At 37.5% G+C, this 16734-nt stretch overlaps 1 protein-coding gene across 2 annotated transcripts in view; it reads right to left on the reverse strand.

The window, feature by feature from the left end:
- itga11a (integrin, alpha 11a) overlaps positions 1-16734 on the reverse strand; it is a 53556-nt gene that overhangs the window by 6928 nt on the left and 29894 nt on the right. For both annotated transcript variants that reach the window (XM_051901371.1, XM_051901372.1), the window contains 16 exons: positions 15397-15541; positions 14899-15047; positions 12844-12987; positions 10685-10888; positions 10473-10603; positions 10231-10397; positions 7258-7397; positions 6923-7033; positions 6200-6285; positions 5920-6124; positions 5651-5749; positions 3298-3374; positions 2792-2875; positions 2613-2703; positions 2404-2517; positions 127-210 (listed from right to left, as the gene is read on the reverse strand). In XM_051901371.1, the coding sequence (XP_051757331.1) occupies positions 127-210; positions 2404-2517; positions 2613-2703; positions 2792-2875; positions 3298-3374; positions 5651-5749; positions 5920-6124; positions 6200-6285; positions 6923-7033; positions 7258-7397; positions 10231-10397; positions 10473-10603; positions 10685-10888; positions 12844-12987; positions 14899-15047; positions 15397-15541 (2031 nt within the window). The remainder of the gene's footprint in view (positions 1-126; positions 211-2403; positions 2518-2612; positions 2704-2791; positions 2876-3297; positions 3375-5650; positions 5750-5919; positions 6125-6199; positions 6286-6922; positions 7034-7257; positions 7398-10230; positions 10398-10472; positions 10604-10684; positions 10889-12843; positions 12988-14898; positions 15048-15396; positions 15542-16734) is intronic.

A 16734-nucleotide genomic window follows, 5' to 3' on the forward strand; every position in this document is an offset into this window, starting at 1 on the left:
TATAAAATGCCGTAAACAGCACAAACCACACTTTTATAAAGTTCTATAGTGCTAGTCTGAAATGTGGCACAAGTCTTGTCTTTGATAACAGGCAGACACTATAAGCCTTTACAGAAAGTGTCTTACCAGTCGTGATGTTCGTGAGAGGTCCTCTGGAGAGGCCCGACTGTGTGCCACATGCTGAGGGGGGATACAATGACTTCCACCTACCTGATGAAAAAATGACACAAATCACTATTAATATAATTCCTGTAGCACATGGCACTAGCAGCGCCAAGGTCATGGGTTTGATTCCCAGAACTGAAGAAAGTATATCTTGAATGATATGTAGATCATTTTGGATAAAAGATTTAAAGTGCCCCTATTATGCTATTTTAAAGGTTCCTCATTTTATTTTGTAGGTCTCCTGCAGTTGGCCTACATGCATCCAAGGTCAAAAGACACTTTAATTTTCTCATAATATACAATGCACATCACCTCATTTCTCAAAGAGTCTGAAAACAGCTTTTTTTTGAAGATTCGCTCTCTCTAAACCCCTCCTTTCCAAGAGTCTACTCTGCTCTGATTGGTCAGATTCCAGTCTGTTGTGATTGGCACCAAACCAAACGTCCATTACCATATCTGGATTTGAACACGAACCAAACTTTTCCAGGCCTCGGCTACAACAACGGACACCAGTTTTTGCGATGTCTAGTTATCGACAAAGCAAATATGTGCAAAAAAATATTGGCAAAATTTGCTGTCTCGAAGCTGTTTCCATCCAGTTGGCCTATTACCGATAAAATGGTGTGCGTAATGACATCATCCCTAAAAAAAATGCATTGTCGCATTACTTTTGTTATATCGCTAAAAAAATATGCCCTTGCACTGTTTCCATACATAATTTTGTGTATAGGCCATCGCAAATTCGTATCTTTTGCATCCCATATTTGTAAAATGTACAGAGTAATGAGACTACTGAAATTTGCCAGTACTGCTTATTTTCACATATAATGTTATTAAATAGGAAATATAGGAAGACAACAGCGAAGTTGAGCAGCTCGTCTGACAGGGCTTTACTGCCTTTATTTCACGAAGCGTAGGTTTTGAAAAAAAAAAGAAGCTCATTGGTCCTGTATGCAAAAATGTTTAGGGTCCATAAAAAGACTGGTACAGTGAAATATTCAGTCTTTGCATATTGAAACAATCTTTAATGCCATGAAAATGCAGTCAAGCCAATCGCGGTTTGACGCAGCTGGGAATGCATTCAAAGCAAAACATCATTCAAAGCAAAGAGTTATTCATTCTGGTTTCAGATTTCAATAACATCAAATCAATCAAAAACATCAAATCGCTGAAACAGACTCACGATTTTATGTCAGTACTTTTATTTATACTGATACAGAAGTAACATTTCTGTATTTTATTTTACCTTTTTTTTTGTCAGTGTTGAAAACTCCAACATTCTGCCTTAATTTGACAGACACACTGCTTTTTTTTTTTTTTTGTTGAGTTGCATAGTTTTTCAAGGCACTATTTTCCCCATCCTTGTGATGCACCTTTGAACTACAGAGAAACAGTCCTTTAACGGGAGCAACAGCACGAACACGGACGCTGCATGACATGTATAGGCTAATTCTGCCATGTGACACCATTTATTTGCGTTAATGCCCCTTTTCTCAGCAAAATGTGTTTCCAAACCAATTTTTGTGACCTTTGAAGTACTGACCTAGAATTTATGCGGTAAAGATAAACGGGAAAAGATTGTGACGACATTTGAGAAATTTTATCGACAAATGGCATTTCCATCCGCTACATCGCTAAACATTTTGAAGCGCTAAACCTTTTTTGACAAAAAAAATCCTTTGATGGAAACCTGGCTACTGTTTGAAGGCGGGTCAAAGTAGACATTCCCTTGCAGCCAATGAAGACTATATGCTGGCATTGTGCAAATGTGTTACATTGTTACATAGGTAGGGAGTAAGACTAGAATTGCTGACAACTCGTAATATTTCAAGAAGCGTAATAGAGGCACTATAAGACTTGAAAGGCTTAAGGCTAGAATACACTGTGACTGAAATCTGAACAGATTTTAGAACACTAGGCATCATACACTTGTAAATGGCTACAGAGGAAAAAATGGTCATCATACACAAAATGACTGATCATCAACACAATATCAATATTTTTCATATCCTCCAACTGAATCATAGTCTGAAGCTTAAAAATCATCTGCCCATCATACACAACAAATCTCAAATTTGAAGACTCGCTCTGACTTTTGGCAACTAGTGTCAACTTATCCAGACTGTAAATCGGGACAAACATCTGAGCAAAAAGGCAAAACATTTTTGAAAATCTAAGGGAAAAATTTAATGTATTAAAAGGTAGAGTAAAACTATAGTCTAGGTGTATTCTCCTCACCTGGTCAATATGGAAATCTCTGATCTGTAGGAGTTGATTGCCATTTTTCGTGACCTCAGGGATTGCAATGTAGAGTTGCAAATCTTGGACTAGAAAATAACCAAGGTTCTGGATCTGTGATGCATAGAGGAAACATGTTTGGTTTTTAAAACATCAGTTTTTGGGGTCCTGCTCTCTTTTGTAACAGATAGCTAGGAAGTGGACCTCACCTGAAAGGTAAAGTTGAATGGAGGGTTCAAATCACCCGGTTCTTCTAGAGAGAGGTCAGGTTTAAGCTCATATCGGGTTGGGTAAAAATCCCTGCAAGAATGAATATTTATTGTAACTATTCTAAATCCCACAATCACGCGTATTGATTAGAGCGTTTAAACAAACACATCAATCTTACCTTGTGAAGAGCAGATCAGCCTCATATTTCAGAGTGTAGAAAATGTCGTTAATGTTATCGTGTAGGACAACTTCCTCACCCTCACTGCAGAAAAATAAGAACAAGCATGAGAAACCTCCCAGGCAGATACATCCTGTAACTCATCGCGCAGCGACACTTGGCCGCGTATATGAAGAATTTAACTTTCCAGCTCAGGCATCATTGTTGTCCAGGATCCTTTTTCCTCAGAGTTTCATAACATTCCAAACCATCAGCAATGCTCTAGATACTTTAACTGCAGCCACATCTAGCAGATTTCAATCTGAGTGTGGCCATTTAGTAATCCAGTGATCCATGCGTATTTTCTTTTTATTTCTTTCTTTCTTTCTTTCTTTTTTTTCATATAAAAGTTATATGATTTTCAAACAACTTTTTGAATTTTTTAAAGCAAATAATCTGCCTGAAATAGTGCAGAATCGATTATCTCAGATAGATGTTAGACCGGCTAAATGTTAGCTGTGTCCTACCTGGTAACCTGCAGAATGAGCCGTACGTGATCAAGCAGCACAGAGTTACTGAATTCAAATTCCAAACGAAATGTTACCTGGGGAGTAAGAGAGAAAAGTAATGTTTAATAACAACAGCCACATGATAGTAACATAAGTGACTGACTACTGTTAGTAGCTTTCTTTGTATTTTAAAGATCTCCAAGAAAAAAAAAAACCCCAAGCTTTAGCGGAGGATTTAGGAGTAAAGCCTGCAATAACCTGCCTTAAGCTGGGGGCCTCAAAGTCAAGCTAGAGAAACTGCTGACAATTGATGACGAATAGGGAAAAACAAAAACATTTGCATGCTCACACTTCTTCATACACTTTTCATATTTATTCATTTAGCAGATGCTTTTACCCAAAGCAACAGACATGTACACAAACTCAAAAGTGCTCCAAACACAAGCTACTTAAACATTACATTTAGAGGTTAAAAAGATCCATAACATAATGCCATTTTGATCCATATACATGCTCAAAAATGAGTTCATCCCCAGGATTTTGGGTTCCCTGGCCTCCAAAATTTAGATTTAAGCTATGATCACTTGCAAAACCATAACATTTTAGAAATGAATCAGTATTTTCCAGGGCAAACAGCCTTTCTGGATGTAGAAGAATAACACAAACAGGCCAAGACTCTGCCAGATAGCCTATTCCTAGCCTTATTCTACAGACCAATAACATCATTTTTGTGGGAGAAGGCACTTCATCCACTGCTGCTGGCTATCCTCTAACCACCACATGAGGTATTAACTTCCATATCCTGTATATACATCTCTTAAAAGTGACAAAACACAGATACAGAAGATATACAGACTCTAACAAAGAAAATCTGCTCCAATTCATGAAGCATCTGCTCTCGCCACCACTTCTGAGTTGATACAAGTCTCCATACAGTTTAAAGAATGAATGTTTGTCTCTTTTTTTTCCTGATATTTTATAATACACTATAGGTGGAACAGCATTCATCTTTGTTGTTCCAAACTGCGTGACAGTCTATCTTCTGTGAAACATAAAATGCGATATTTTGAAGAACTCTTCTTGTCGATACAATGAAAATCAGTGAGGTCCAAAACAACACTAGACCCCATTGACTTTTTCATTATATAGGGAGATTTTTTGTTCCACAAAAGAAAGTCATACAGGTTTGGAACAACATGAGGGCGAGTAAATTATGACAGAATGTTCATTTTTATGTGAACTATCCCTTTAAAGCACATAAATTGGCATTTAGTTTTATACTTGCTTAAAGAAATGGAAGCATTTGGACACAGCTATAACTACGTGGGCAAACTCTTCATTCCCTCTTGGTGAGTAGTGGCACAAAGCAGCATGGAAAATCCTTTTTACGTTCTCTCCTCCTGAGTTCTCCTCCTATTATTCCACTTTTGCCCCATCTCAAACTGTTCTGAGCTGAACCAGGCTCCCATGTGGGCCCATAAAATCTCTCTCTGTAGCCACAAGTGTAGCTCCAATGACCCCCAAACCTCAAGAAAATGAATCAGGACTCTGTGAGAAGCTGTTGACCCGTTTCCTATCAAAGCAGTGCCCTAGCACAGGACAGACTTCTGTGCTCCAGGCATTGTGATTGATGGGTTTTGCTCTGTACGGATGTAGTATCCGTATGGCAGCAGTATTCTTGCATTACATTCCTGCCTCATGTTTTTCTTTTTCTGTAGAGGCCTGAACACAAGCTTAAGCAAAAAAGGACACTAAGTGAATCATTCTGTGACTTCAGGGTGCTGGTGACCTTGTGAGTAGGTTTATGTTCTGTGGAACATTCCAGACGTAAAGATTTGGTATTTCTGTGACAGATTCTGACAGTTCTGCACATGGGTAATGTGAAGAAGTCTATAGGGTTTTTGACTGTGTGGTCCAGTGTGTTTTGGTAAGCAAGGCTTCCTAGAGCACAGACTCCTAGTCCTAACCCTGGCGTAACCTCTAAATGTATACTGTTGCTGAACATGGCAATAAAAAATTCTCACATTAGGATTATACATATATATATAATTCTGCATATATAATAATATGCAGTCACTGGCGAATTGTTAGTTGTGTACATATGGCTGGAGTACCATATGCTAAAAGTATGCTAAAATTTACTACATTTGTTACATTAAGGTTCCTGAAAAACATAACACAAACCCAAAACTTTTTAACTGCAGTGTAGTTACAGTAACCTCACTAGAGAGCTAGCTTAGCACAAAAAGCGTTTTATTAATTTGTCAGTATTGGTGTAAAAGTGTATAGTCTTACTGGTTGGTAATAGTTTCTGATATGGTTCAGTGTACAGTAACTGTCTAACTGTATAAATGTGGCAATGACAACTCACCTGTGACTTTGCTCTCATAAAGGGTGCACTGATATTGCAAAATTTCTCATATGTTCGCTTGTTCTCACTCCGGCAGTCTATATGTATATCAGAGTTATCCTATAAATAAAGACAGAGAGATCAACCTGATTTAACTTACAGTAACAATTACTATTGCAGATGCATTTCTAAAAGGTCTTTAGTATCAATCAAGATTATGAATAAACAAAGGAACAAATCAATCAATCCTTGTAAGATACCAAACAACCAAAGGTATTAGATTGATGTACCTTCACTATAAGGCTGGAGAAGCGTAGGTTTGGAGTGTAAGTGATGTTAAGCTGGGCTCCATATGCGTTCTCTCCTCTGTTTTCTAGACGTACATCCACTACCATCCTTCTCCTGGATCCCTCCATAATGCGTTCAGAAGGTTCTGCTGCTGTCTGACTCTGACATAACAGACTGCCTGCTCGAAACGCCTGGGCACAGAACTGCCTGTAGAGCAACAGAGTGGGCATGAGCATGCGTATAAGTGTGTTAGCATGCGTGTGTGTCTGTGACTTATCTTACTTGCGATTTATTAGATCAGTCTGAGATTGTAACACCAAGTCTGGAACACAATGGTCATCTTCATCACACCCGTTCCAGAAGGGAAGCTGGAGAAAACCAGGGGGGAAAAAAAATGCAAAGCGGAATTACATTTATATTAATATTAATAAACATACAAAAGAGTTTCATCGTGTGTTAATGTTGTTAACGAAAGTTCAATCATGACAACTCTCGGAAGATGTGGTAATGGATATGACAATGTATTTGGTCTTGGCGGAATAAATCTGCTACGCTGCTGTTGATTATTGCTGTTGTTATAGATTATTGCTGCTGCTGATTATTGCTGCTGCTGCAGAGCAAGTACAGGAACTTGCTACTGCCAATACATACGCCGATACGCTGCTGCGAGTAAGACATAGTGCTGCTGCAAAACAGCATACATCAATAACCCATAGCAGATCTATACAGGTGGAGCTGGGGAAGGTGGAGGGTTTTAGAGGAAGTCTGAAGCGCGCTGCAAACTGCTATAGTGAATGTAACCAACCAGCCATTTAAATGTGTGAGCAAAAAGCTCATTGGCTGCAGAAGTGATATGGACCAATTAGCTTGTGCCAAGTAGTTAATGCTGTAATTATCATCAGCTTGCATCAAGGACCATAAGCCTGCGCCCTCTAGAGTTTCATGACTGAACTATGTATATATACAGTGTGACAATGAAGTTTGCTTTGACCTACAGACACTCACCTGTGTTTTCACAGTAGTTGGCCAGCCATCATCCAGAGCTGGGCCTTGTTCCAGGTCCAATAGCTCCGTCTCTACAGTGAATATAATGGGCCTGGCGTAGTCTGTGGTCTCCTGTATCAACATTACAATATCATAAATCTAAATAAATGGCTATAAAAGAGTAACCTGCAAGAATATAATCTGCTGTTGTAATGTTAGAAAGTGAACTTAATAAAATAGGAATGTTATTGCAATTGGAAAATCTGAATGAACAGACACAAAAGTACATAATTAACAGAACAAATAATGACTTGGCTGTTATTGCAGATACTGTGACCAAAAGGGTGAAAGCTAACCATGACGTGGAAGTAGATGTGGTCACAGGTCTCCTCTCCAGGAAGCAGTGTAAGATTCTGAGGCTGCAGGCGATCTGGATCATCAAACACGGCTCGAGGGTTAAAGCGCTTCTCCTCAAAGAAAGCACTATAGCTAAGAGCTAAGAGAAGTGGAAGGAATACAGTGAACATACAGTGGAAGATTTAATTATCATTAATAATTAAATTATTTATGAACAATGCTAGACAACATGTTGGTGTATACGCTACCATTCAAAAGTTTAAGGTCAGTACTATTTTTTAATGTTTCTGAAAAAAGTATTTTATGCTCACCAATTCTGTATTTATTTGACCAAAATACAGTAATATTGTGAAATATTATTATAATTTAAAACAACTGTTTTCTATTTTAAAATCTAATTTTACATGATCTTTTAGAAATCATTCTAATATGTGGATTTGGTGCTAAAGAAACATTTATTATTATCATCAATGCTTAATATTTTTTGTGATTTTTTTCAGGATTATTTGATGAATATAAAGTTCAAAAGAACTATGGAGCCCCTAAAGGGACGTGGTGGTGGAAAAAAATTGGGATGGGAGGAAAAAATTTTTTTTCTCAAATCTTTTGCGTTCCCTCGCAAAGATGTTTGCATTCCCTCGCAAAGATATCGTTCCCTTGCAAAACCTGTTGTGAGCTCGGACAAACACTTCCTGTTTAATGTCCCACTGGCTGGCAGTAGTGTGTCAGTCAGGTCCGTACGTTAATAATGCACACAAATAATGCACGACTCATAGAGTTTGAACTTGATGGACTCAAATATAAAGAAATGCGGTCATTGCTTAACTCAAGGAGTTCAGTAAAGTTGGCAATATTACAGATTCGAACTTCCCGGATAACTTGTGAGCTAAACATTGTTAATACACAAATGCAACTATTTCCAATCATAGTAACCTAGACAACGAGCTACAACAACCCAATTTTCCTCAAATGTGCTTTAGAATATATAAATCGGTCTCTATGCGCAGGCGGCAGCTCACAACAGGTTTTGCAAGGGAACAATAATATATTTGCGAGGGAACGCAAAAGTTTTGCGTTGGAACGCAAAAAAGTTTTGAAAGGGAACGCAAATACCTATGCAAGGGAGCGCAAAAGTTTTGCGAGCGAATGCAAATATTGCGAGGGAAAGCAACAGTTTTGTGAGGGAACGCAAAAGATTTGAAAAAACATTTCCTCCCATCCCAAATTTTTCCACCACCACGTCCCTTTAGGGGCTCCGTAAAGAATAGCATTTATTTGAAACTTTATACATCATATAATACATGTCTTGACTGTCTCTTTTGATTAATTTATTGTGTCCCTTCTGAATTAAAATTTTAAATTCTTACTGACCTCAAACTTTTGAATGGTAGTGTACTTATATTGTAAATACATTGTTTGCATCATTGTTACATAGAAGGCATCAGTTATATGACTAAATAAATGTTGCACATTTATTTATGACCATAACAGTGCTCTACCATGTGTGAACTACAGACAGATTTAAGACAATCTAGATTTATGTTCAAATTTATGACACTCTGAAGAACTGAGAGCAATTTGAGAGTTCTAAGGCCTTAAAAGACAGAAAATCTGATCTTAGGGAAAACGCCTTTTAAGAGACCTAAATGACATGAGGATGTTCAAAAAGAGGTTTTAAGCTGAAAGACACTTAATAAGTAATCCTCTATAAGTAATCCTATTTTCTAAAATTTCATAAATGAGAAAAATCTGTACCAATAAATGACACACTTAAAGGCTTAACATATTCATAACCCTTCTCAACACATGTGAGGTGAATTAGAAAAAATATGTGCCTCCTTTTTATAATGTCCCAATAGTCTGATTTCCCAGATGATCAGATGATATGTCTTTGAGAACATTAAGTTGGTTTCACTCATGACATTTTTGATGAAGATGCTCTGGGGTCGTGAAGGTTAACTAAAAACAGTTGTGCTGCTCTGTGGTCCCACACATTACACATTATGAGGAACCTGACCTTTCAGCACATGACTTTCAAAACAACCTATGATAGTCACCAAGGCCTTAAGTCAAACAGCATGTGTCAAACACTAACTAAACCTGTCCTGAGGGACTGAGGCATTTTAAAACAGCAATGCAGTATGCCACACTTTGTAGCTTCTACTAAGGTTTCTTGCACAGCAATGACTTCATGTGTAGGACCCATAAAACACTATATTTAAACCATTCACATCTATAATATCTGGAACCATTTATGAACACTTTTCATTTTAATTTTATGGCACCCTGACACAATATTACACATGCTAAAAGTCTTTTATACTAATTTCATTCGTCTCAGCCAGAGTCATCATACAATGTGTACTTTACTTCTAAATTTCCAGAGCTAGCTAAGCAGTTTTCCCCTCCCAAAGAAAATCTTGAATCAACAAAGCAACAAAGGAAAGATCAAGAGATTACTGTATGATGAACAATTCATCACAACTGATATATTTTTCAGGCTAATACGTGGCATGCTTAGCAGGGAAACCTTAACTGAACTACACTAAATATGCAGCTGGTTGGTGGTGTGAGAACCACGCCAGCTGTCAGCTGTTTAGTTCTCTTCTAATGATATTGTAACCAACAGATACTATATGATGAGAGGAAACTGCTGCTTTCAAAGCACTTTCATAAATTCCTGTCCTCCATTTCCAGTATAGAGTGTGTTTGGGTGAAAGCTAAGTGTTATGTCATTCTTTGACTGAACTGTTGCAATCCAACACTAAAACAGATGGATTCAGTGCAAAAAGTCCATATTATTTACATAAGTAGATAAATTAGCACCAATATGATCAACAATCTACACAGAAACGAAACTTTTTTTATTTACCAATTTATCTTCAGAAAACTTATCAGACATAAAAGTCCAATATTGCTTATTTATTGAAAAAAGTATTTGAAAATTTTATTATAAAAATATAAAAACTGACCTATTTCTTGTGAGGGTCTGATAGGAGTCCGAGATGTGACATTCAGACATACAATAGCCGACATGCAGGTCACATCTTTCCCTCCTCTCCGACAGTCTTTATTGAATATGTTGATCTTGCTGGGCTCAAATCGAACAGTGGCATGGATCTGGACAACACTTCTAGACCTGAAGCACAGCAAATACTATTGAGGTATTTAAGAAGAAACTAATAGTGTAAAGAACCCTGTGTTAGAGACCCACCATAGAAGTACTGCTGCACCGAGGGAGCCCACAGCCAGATCCACCAGGCCATCTCCATTCATATCCATCTTCCCATGGATACTACGACCAAAGTACTGCAGACCCGGGGCCAGCTGAACTGCAGCAATCCTCTGACAGAGAGAATATCGATTCAAAGCAAACACATTCAAATAATTAATACACAAGAGAACAGCTGGACACTTATGTGTTACCTGTTTATATTTCCTCAGTATTTTGTTGTGTTGACTATGGTAGATGTAAATGGCTCCTTTGTGGTCATCCTCTAGCGGAGCTCCCACCACCACATCATTAAATGAATCCCCATTAAGATCAGGAACAGGGGCCAGCGCAGAGCCAAAACGGGCATTCTGACCTTGATCTAAGATCTCCAGCGAGCCCTCCAATATGAAACGAGGCTGAAGGGAAAACAAGAATAAAGAGCACCTGTGAGGCAGGACACAATTTAGATACAGCATGAGCCTTGGTGCTCCAGGTTGATGGCTTATACACTACAACTGGCAGAGGAGGGGGAAAACTAATGGGTCCTCCTATTTCCATATCATTGGATGCTGATCTAACTTATAAATCAATGCTGCTTTTGCTCAAAACTGAAATCTTGAAGTCTTAATTGGACTAAAAATACATTGAGAATACATTAGGAATCAGGGCTATATACAGTAAGAATAAATATTATGGTTTAAGAGAGATATAAAAGAAGCCTGTTTACATTACGTTTATATTACTGTTGTACAAAGATTTTCAATGCAAACTTTTAATGTGGAATATGAGCATTTTTTATATTTATTTCATACACTAACTATTAAAAAAATGTAAAAACTCTGAAAAGAGATAAATATCCACTTAGGTCATGGACAAGGGCTAAACATTTCTGTAACCAGAAACAATCTTTTGAGGAATTTGTTAAAGATCCAGAAATCACAACGACAGCCCACCATGTGTTTATGTAAGAAATCTAGATGACACTGCTGAAAAAAAAAACAAATGCTACATAGAGACTGCAGTACTACTACAATATGATTTTGAACATTACATGCAGACTTTAAGAAATACAGAAAAATATTCCACATGATTAAAATAAATAGTTATAAGCATAAGCATTCACCATAACAGTCCAAACCAGACTCCCAAGGTCAAATGCAATAACTGCTCCTGTATCATCACTTAAGTTGAGGTCAGTGAGAATGCATTTGTGCCTCTAAAATCAATTAGTCTCAAATAGGTGGAAAGTTTGAGGGAAAGGTGCAATTTCTCAAAGCAAAGACTGTTGATGTCAGCCAAGTATTTGGGAGAGTAATTAGCCATGCACATCACCCTCCTCCTAAATTCCTAAATCTCTCACTCTCACTGAAAATATACGGCCATAGACGACAGACACATGAAACCAGTTGTTTTCTCACCCTTCCTAAAATAGCATCAGATTACAAGAGAAGAGAAGAGAAGAGAAGAGAAGAGAAGAGAAGAGAAGAGAGAGAAGAGAAGAGAAGAGAAGAGAAGAGAAGGATGGTTTGCATAATAAATGGATGTAGTGTATACTAATTGAATAATGCCTTAACGGTAACACTTTAGAATAGGGAACATGTATTCACTATTAACTACGACTTTTCCCTCAATAAACTCCTAATTTACTGCTTATTAATAGTTATTAAGTTAGTTGTTAAGTTTAGGTATTGGGTAGGATTAAGAATGTAGAATAAGGTCATGCAGAATAAGGCATTAATATGTGCTTAATAAGTACTAATAAACAGCCAATATTCTAGTAATATGCATGCTAATAAGCAACTAGTTAAAATACCCTAAAATAAAGTGTTACCGACTTAACTATGATAAATTATTTTATTTAACGATGACCAGTGCTGTTGATGTACCCTGTTTATGGCTACAACCTGAGGTACAACACAGATTGTGGTCCCCTGCTTAAGGCTGCAAGGAAATAGTTTAAAAGAGCTAAATGAATAAAGATGGAGGTCTGCTTTATTCACAGCATTGCTTTTGCATGCACTCCAGCTTTTTCCATTTATTAAAGCAGCTCTCTTTCTTTCTCTGTGAGCTTCATATAATTACATTTCAAGGGGGAAATATTTTCCTGCTGAGTTCACCCTTTACTACTCTCTGATGCGAGGTATGGCAGGTGGCAAAAGCCTGTCAGTATTTATGTGAGACCATTAATGAGGAACTGCATTAATGCACAGGCAAAGTTTCAGAGCTTGGATCCCTCAGCTTTAAGACAAGAAACAACATCTGTAGTGTTGCATTCTGGGTGAGAAGTAAACAGGAGGTAATATAATAGCTAGTCAATGGCTAATTAACTTGTTTTTCACAAGAATACACTGAAAGACTGAGGAAACATTACCTGCTCTGTGACTCTGTATATGTAGACTTTGCCCTTTTCCCAGCCTCCACTGAAGAACATGGGTGCAGCCACCAGCAGGTTATCAGTCACTCCATCATCATCAATGTCCACTGGAGCAATCTCGCTGCCATAATATGACCCTATCTGCACAAACACATCCATCGAAGCCAGACTGATTACTACTGGTGCACAAGGACATGCATTTATTGCCTATGAAGCACATCACTTAGATATGCATAAGCTGATGTAAACACAAAAATGCATGAGCACATAGGGAAGAGTGAGTTAAAGGGATAGTTCACCCAAAAATGAAAATTCTGTCATTGTTTATTCACCCTCAGGTTGTTCCAAACCTGTACAAATTTCTTTGTTCAGTTGAAAAGAAGATATTTTGAAGAATGTGGGAAACTGAACAGTTCTGGGACACCATTGACTTCCATAGTATTTTTTTTCCTACTATGGAAGTCAATGGTGCCCCAAAATGGCCTGGTTACAAACTTTCTTCAAAATATCTTCCATTGTGTTCAGCAGAACAAAGACATTTATACAGAATTGGAACAACCTGAGGGTGAGTAAATGATGACAGAATTTTTATTTTTGGGTGAACTATCCCTTTAAGCTGTGCCACACACTGTCCTCAAGCATAATCATAAGGACATAGAAATACAGTGTATGGCAAAATAAATATGCCATTATATGGCAATTCTTTGCAACTTCATACAAGCAGTTGGTCGATTTAATTTATGACTTGTCTATATCTATATCTATATATATATATATATATATATATATATATCTAGACAAAGGAAAAAACAGCACAACTAAATGCTTATTTCTCATGTGTCTCTCTCAATCACAATCATCAGTACAATATATGCTTTCTAAATATAGAGTCACATGAATACTTATACAGTTTGCAAGATTAATAGGGGTGATATTTAAAGGATTAGTTCACTTTCAAATAAAAATTACCCCAAGCTTTACTCACCCTCAAGCCATCCTAGGTGTATATGACTTTTTTCTGACACATTCGAGCTTTATAATGGCAGTGAGCGATACCAACGAGTATGAGCTGAAGAAAGTGGCTCCATCCACATTCATCTATCATAAACATATTCCACAAGGCTCCAAGGGGTTAATAAAGGCCTTCTGAAGCGAAGCGATGTGATTTGTGTAAAAAAAAATATCCATATGGATGCAGTTTCTTTAGCTTCATACACGTTGGAAACGCTCACTGCTATTATAAAGCTCGGATGCGTCAGGATATTTGTCTCCGATTGTGTTCATCAGAAAGAAGAAAGTCATATACACCTAGGATGGCTTGAGGGTGAGTAAAGCTTGGGCTAATTTTCATTTGAAAGTGAACTAATCCTTTAAGGCAATTTACCATGGTGCTAATCACCTGTTAAATGTTTACCTCATTTAAAGAATTCAATATCTCTGTGCTTTGTTTGTGAGAGTCAATTTATTTGCATGCTGTGATGAGAAGCACATGGATTTGAGTTTGTAGTCTAGACAATCCACTCATCGCAAATGAAAGCCAGGAGAGATATGTAGCAAATTGAAAACACAATGACCAACTGATCACTGCTGTTTGTACAGTCTAGCTGATTTTCCACCATCAGGCCAAACCTCATTGGTTAACCGTTCCATTCGGTGCCGATCCAGTCCAGCTGATACGGATATGGTTTCATCAGATCAATTTTACTATTAACTTGTGTTTACATCGCTCCAATAGTGCGCTTTGGCCAGCTACAGAGAAACTGGTAGCCAGGCAACAGAAAAGTGACCAATCCTGAGTGGTGACATCACTACACGCATTCTACCAGCACGGTTAACCTGGAACCATTCCTTGCTGTTCTTAGAACCGTTCGGCTCAACAGTGGAAAAGCAGCTTTTGAATACTTGGATACAGTTAAAGAGGAGAGCTGTGAACACACAAAAACTGTGTGAAGAATGAGTCAGAGCAGCAGAATGCTATTTGAGAATACATGAGCACTGTATACAAACACTGTGTGCTGAAAGTGTTTGTAAGCATGTTTTTAAGTGCTTTACCTGCTGTCCCTTGAGCGAGTGTAATATAGTGAGCTCTCCAGTATTTTTCATGGTGAAGATGATGACCTTGCCCGTGTGGTTAAACCGTGGAGCTCCTGCTACATATAACTGGCCGCTGCGAGCTGACACCACTGACGTCACTGTGTAACCTACAAATACAAAAGGAGAAAGATGATAAAAATTGCTTATAAACTTTGAAACTGGTATACTGGATGCATCACTTTGCTTGGGAACAGAGCGGAGTAGAGATCAAATGAGACCAAGAGAGTAAAAAATATATAGAGAAATGAGAATGAAGGACAAAAATAAAATAAAATAAAATAAAATAAAATAAAATAAAATAAAATAAAATAAAATAAAATAAAAAATAAATTAAATTAAGTAAAATTAAAAAAAAAAAATGTAATTAACATTTAGATGTAGATATTTCACACTGGGGCATTTATCTATCATTAGCACTGACAGCCATGGTTCAGTGTATAGGTGTGGATTCTTTACCCAGGTAGGCTCCATGGTTCTTCAGTTCATCTGGGAACTCTTGTTCATAGGAGGACTTTGGTGGGACCACTTTACCCTGACGAGTCTCCTTCAGCACAGCCCCATTCCAGTCATAAGCTCCCACAGCTCCCACTAAAATACCGTCCTGCAGACAGAACATACGAATATATCCACAATTACATAAAATTCAGGATTTTTACATTTACAAAGAATTAATGAATTTAACAGTTACATACAATTCACTAACTGTATTCTTCATTTCTGTCAACTCTTATGGCATCAAACTACAGACTTTGAGTCTTTAAAGAGATGAATGGAGGCATTTATTGTTTTAAGTTGCCAGTTCTTCTGTTTTCCAACTATTTTTAATAAAACTCTGGAGCATCTGCAGTGGCTAATTTTGCATTGATGTGCTTTTGCTTTCAATGGTAAAATTTAAAATAAATAAATAAATATCAGTGAGACTTGCTTGCATAGAATGAATTCTGGAACAGTTGCTGAAGAATAATAGGAATCAATATAAAAAAATATATCAAAGCTCACAATCTCAAAAACCTCTTTATATTATTTAGCCAATGCATCAATCATGCCTTCATGGCATAATGTATGAGGGCAGTAAGATGATTTGTTATTGACAAAAATATCTTGAGGATTTTACTGTAGATTAAATGCGCAGTTAAAAAAAAATGGCACATTTTCCAGTTGTTTGTTCAGAACATACTGTAGCTACATTCTTGACCTCGCTTAGCTCTCAGTAAATTCATAATGCAGTGATTCACACATTTCATTCTCATTCAGTGTCCATCCAGCTCCTTCATAATTTCTCTGGAAGTGCTTTGCATTCAATTGTCATGGAAACCTCATAAACAATTTATTTCCTTAGTGATGAGTTTATTCTGCTGTAAATTATGGACAAAATACTTGGCATCCCACACTGTTAATTATGTAGACAGTAGTCGGAAAGAAAGCAAATGGAATAGGTTCATGTTTATAGAGAACTTAAATTCCCGGATGGTTGCTTACATATAAACAAACAACATCGTTCCGAGCGATCACAGCCCAGACGAAACATTCTTAACGAATTTGCAGCCCACTGAGAACACGCTGCTCAAACTCAGTGGATACATCAGAACTCAAACATAAACAAAGAGTGCTGATAATCATGACTTTTTGGTTTTTAATCAGAGAACAAAATGCACTGTGGATGAAACCACCAACATTTTCCAGAAAGCCTCCTGTTTTGTGCGCCTTTATGGAGTGACCTCATCCTTTCGACAACTTCTGCTTCGGCTCTACGGCATCCTGGCTTTCACAGCATAAAAGGAGTTACATCTAAAT

This window comes from Ctenopharyngodon idella, chromosome 7 (assembly GCF_019924925.1).
Source record: "Ctenopharyngodon idella isolate HZGC_01 chromosome 7, HZGC01, whole genome shotgun sequence".
Taxonomy (NCBI): domain Eukaryota; kingdom Metazoa; phylum Chordata; class Actinopteri; order Cypriniformes; family Xenocyprididae; genus Ctenopharyngodon; species Ctenopharyngodon idella.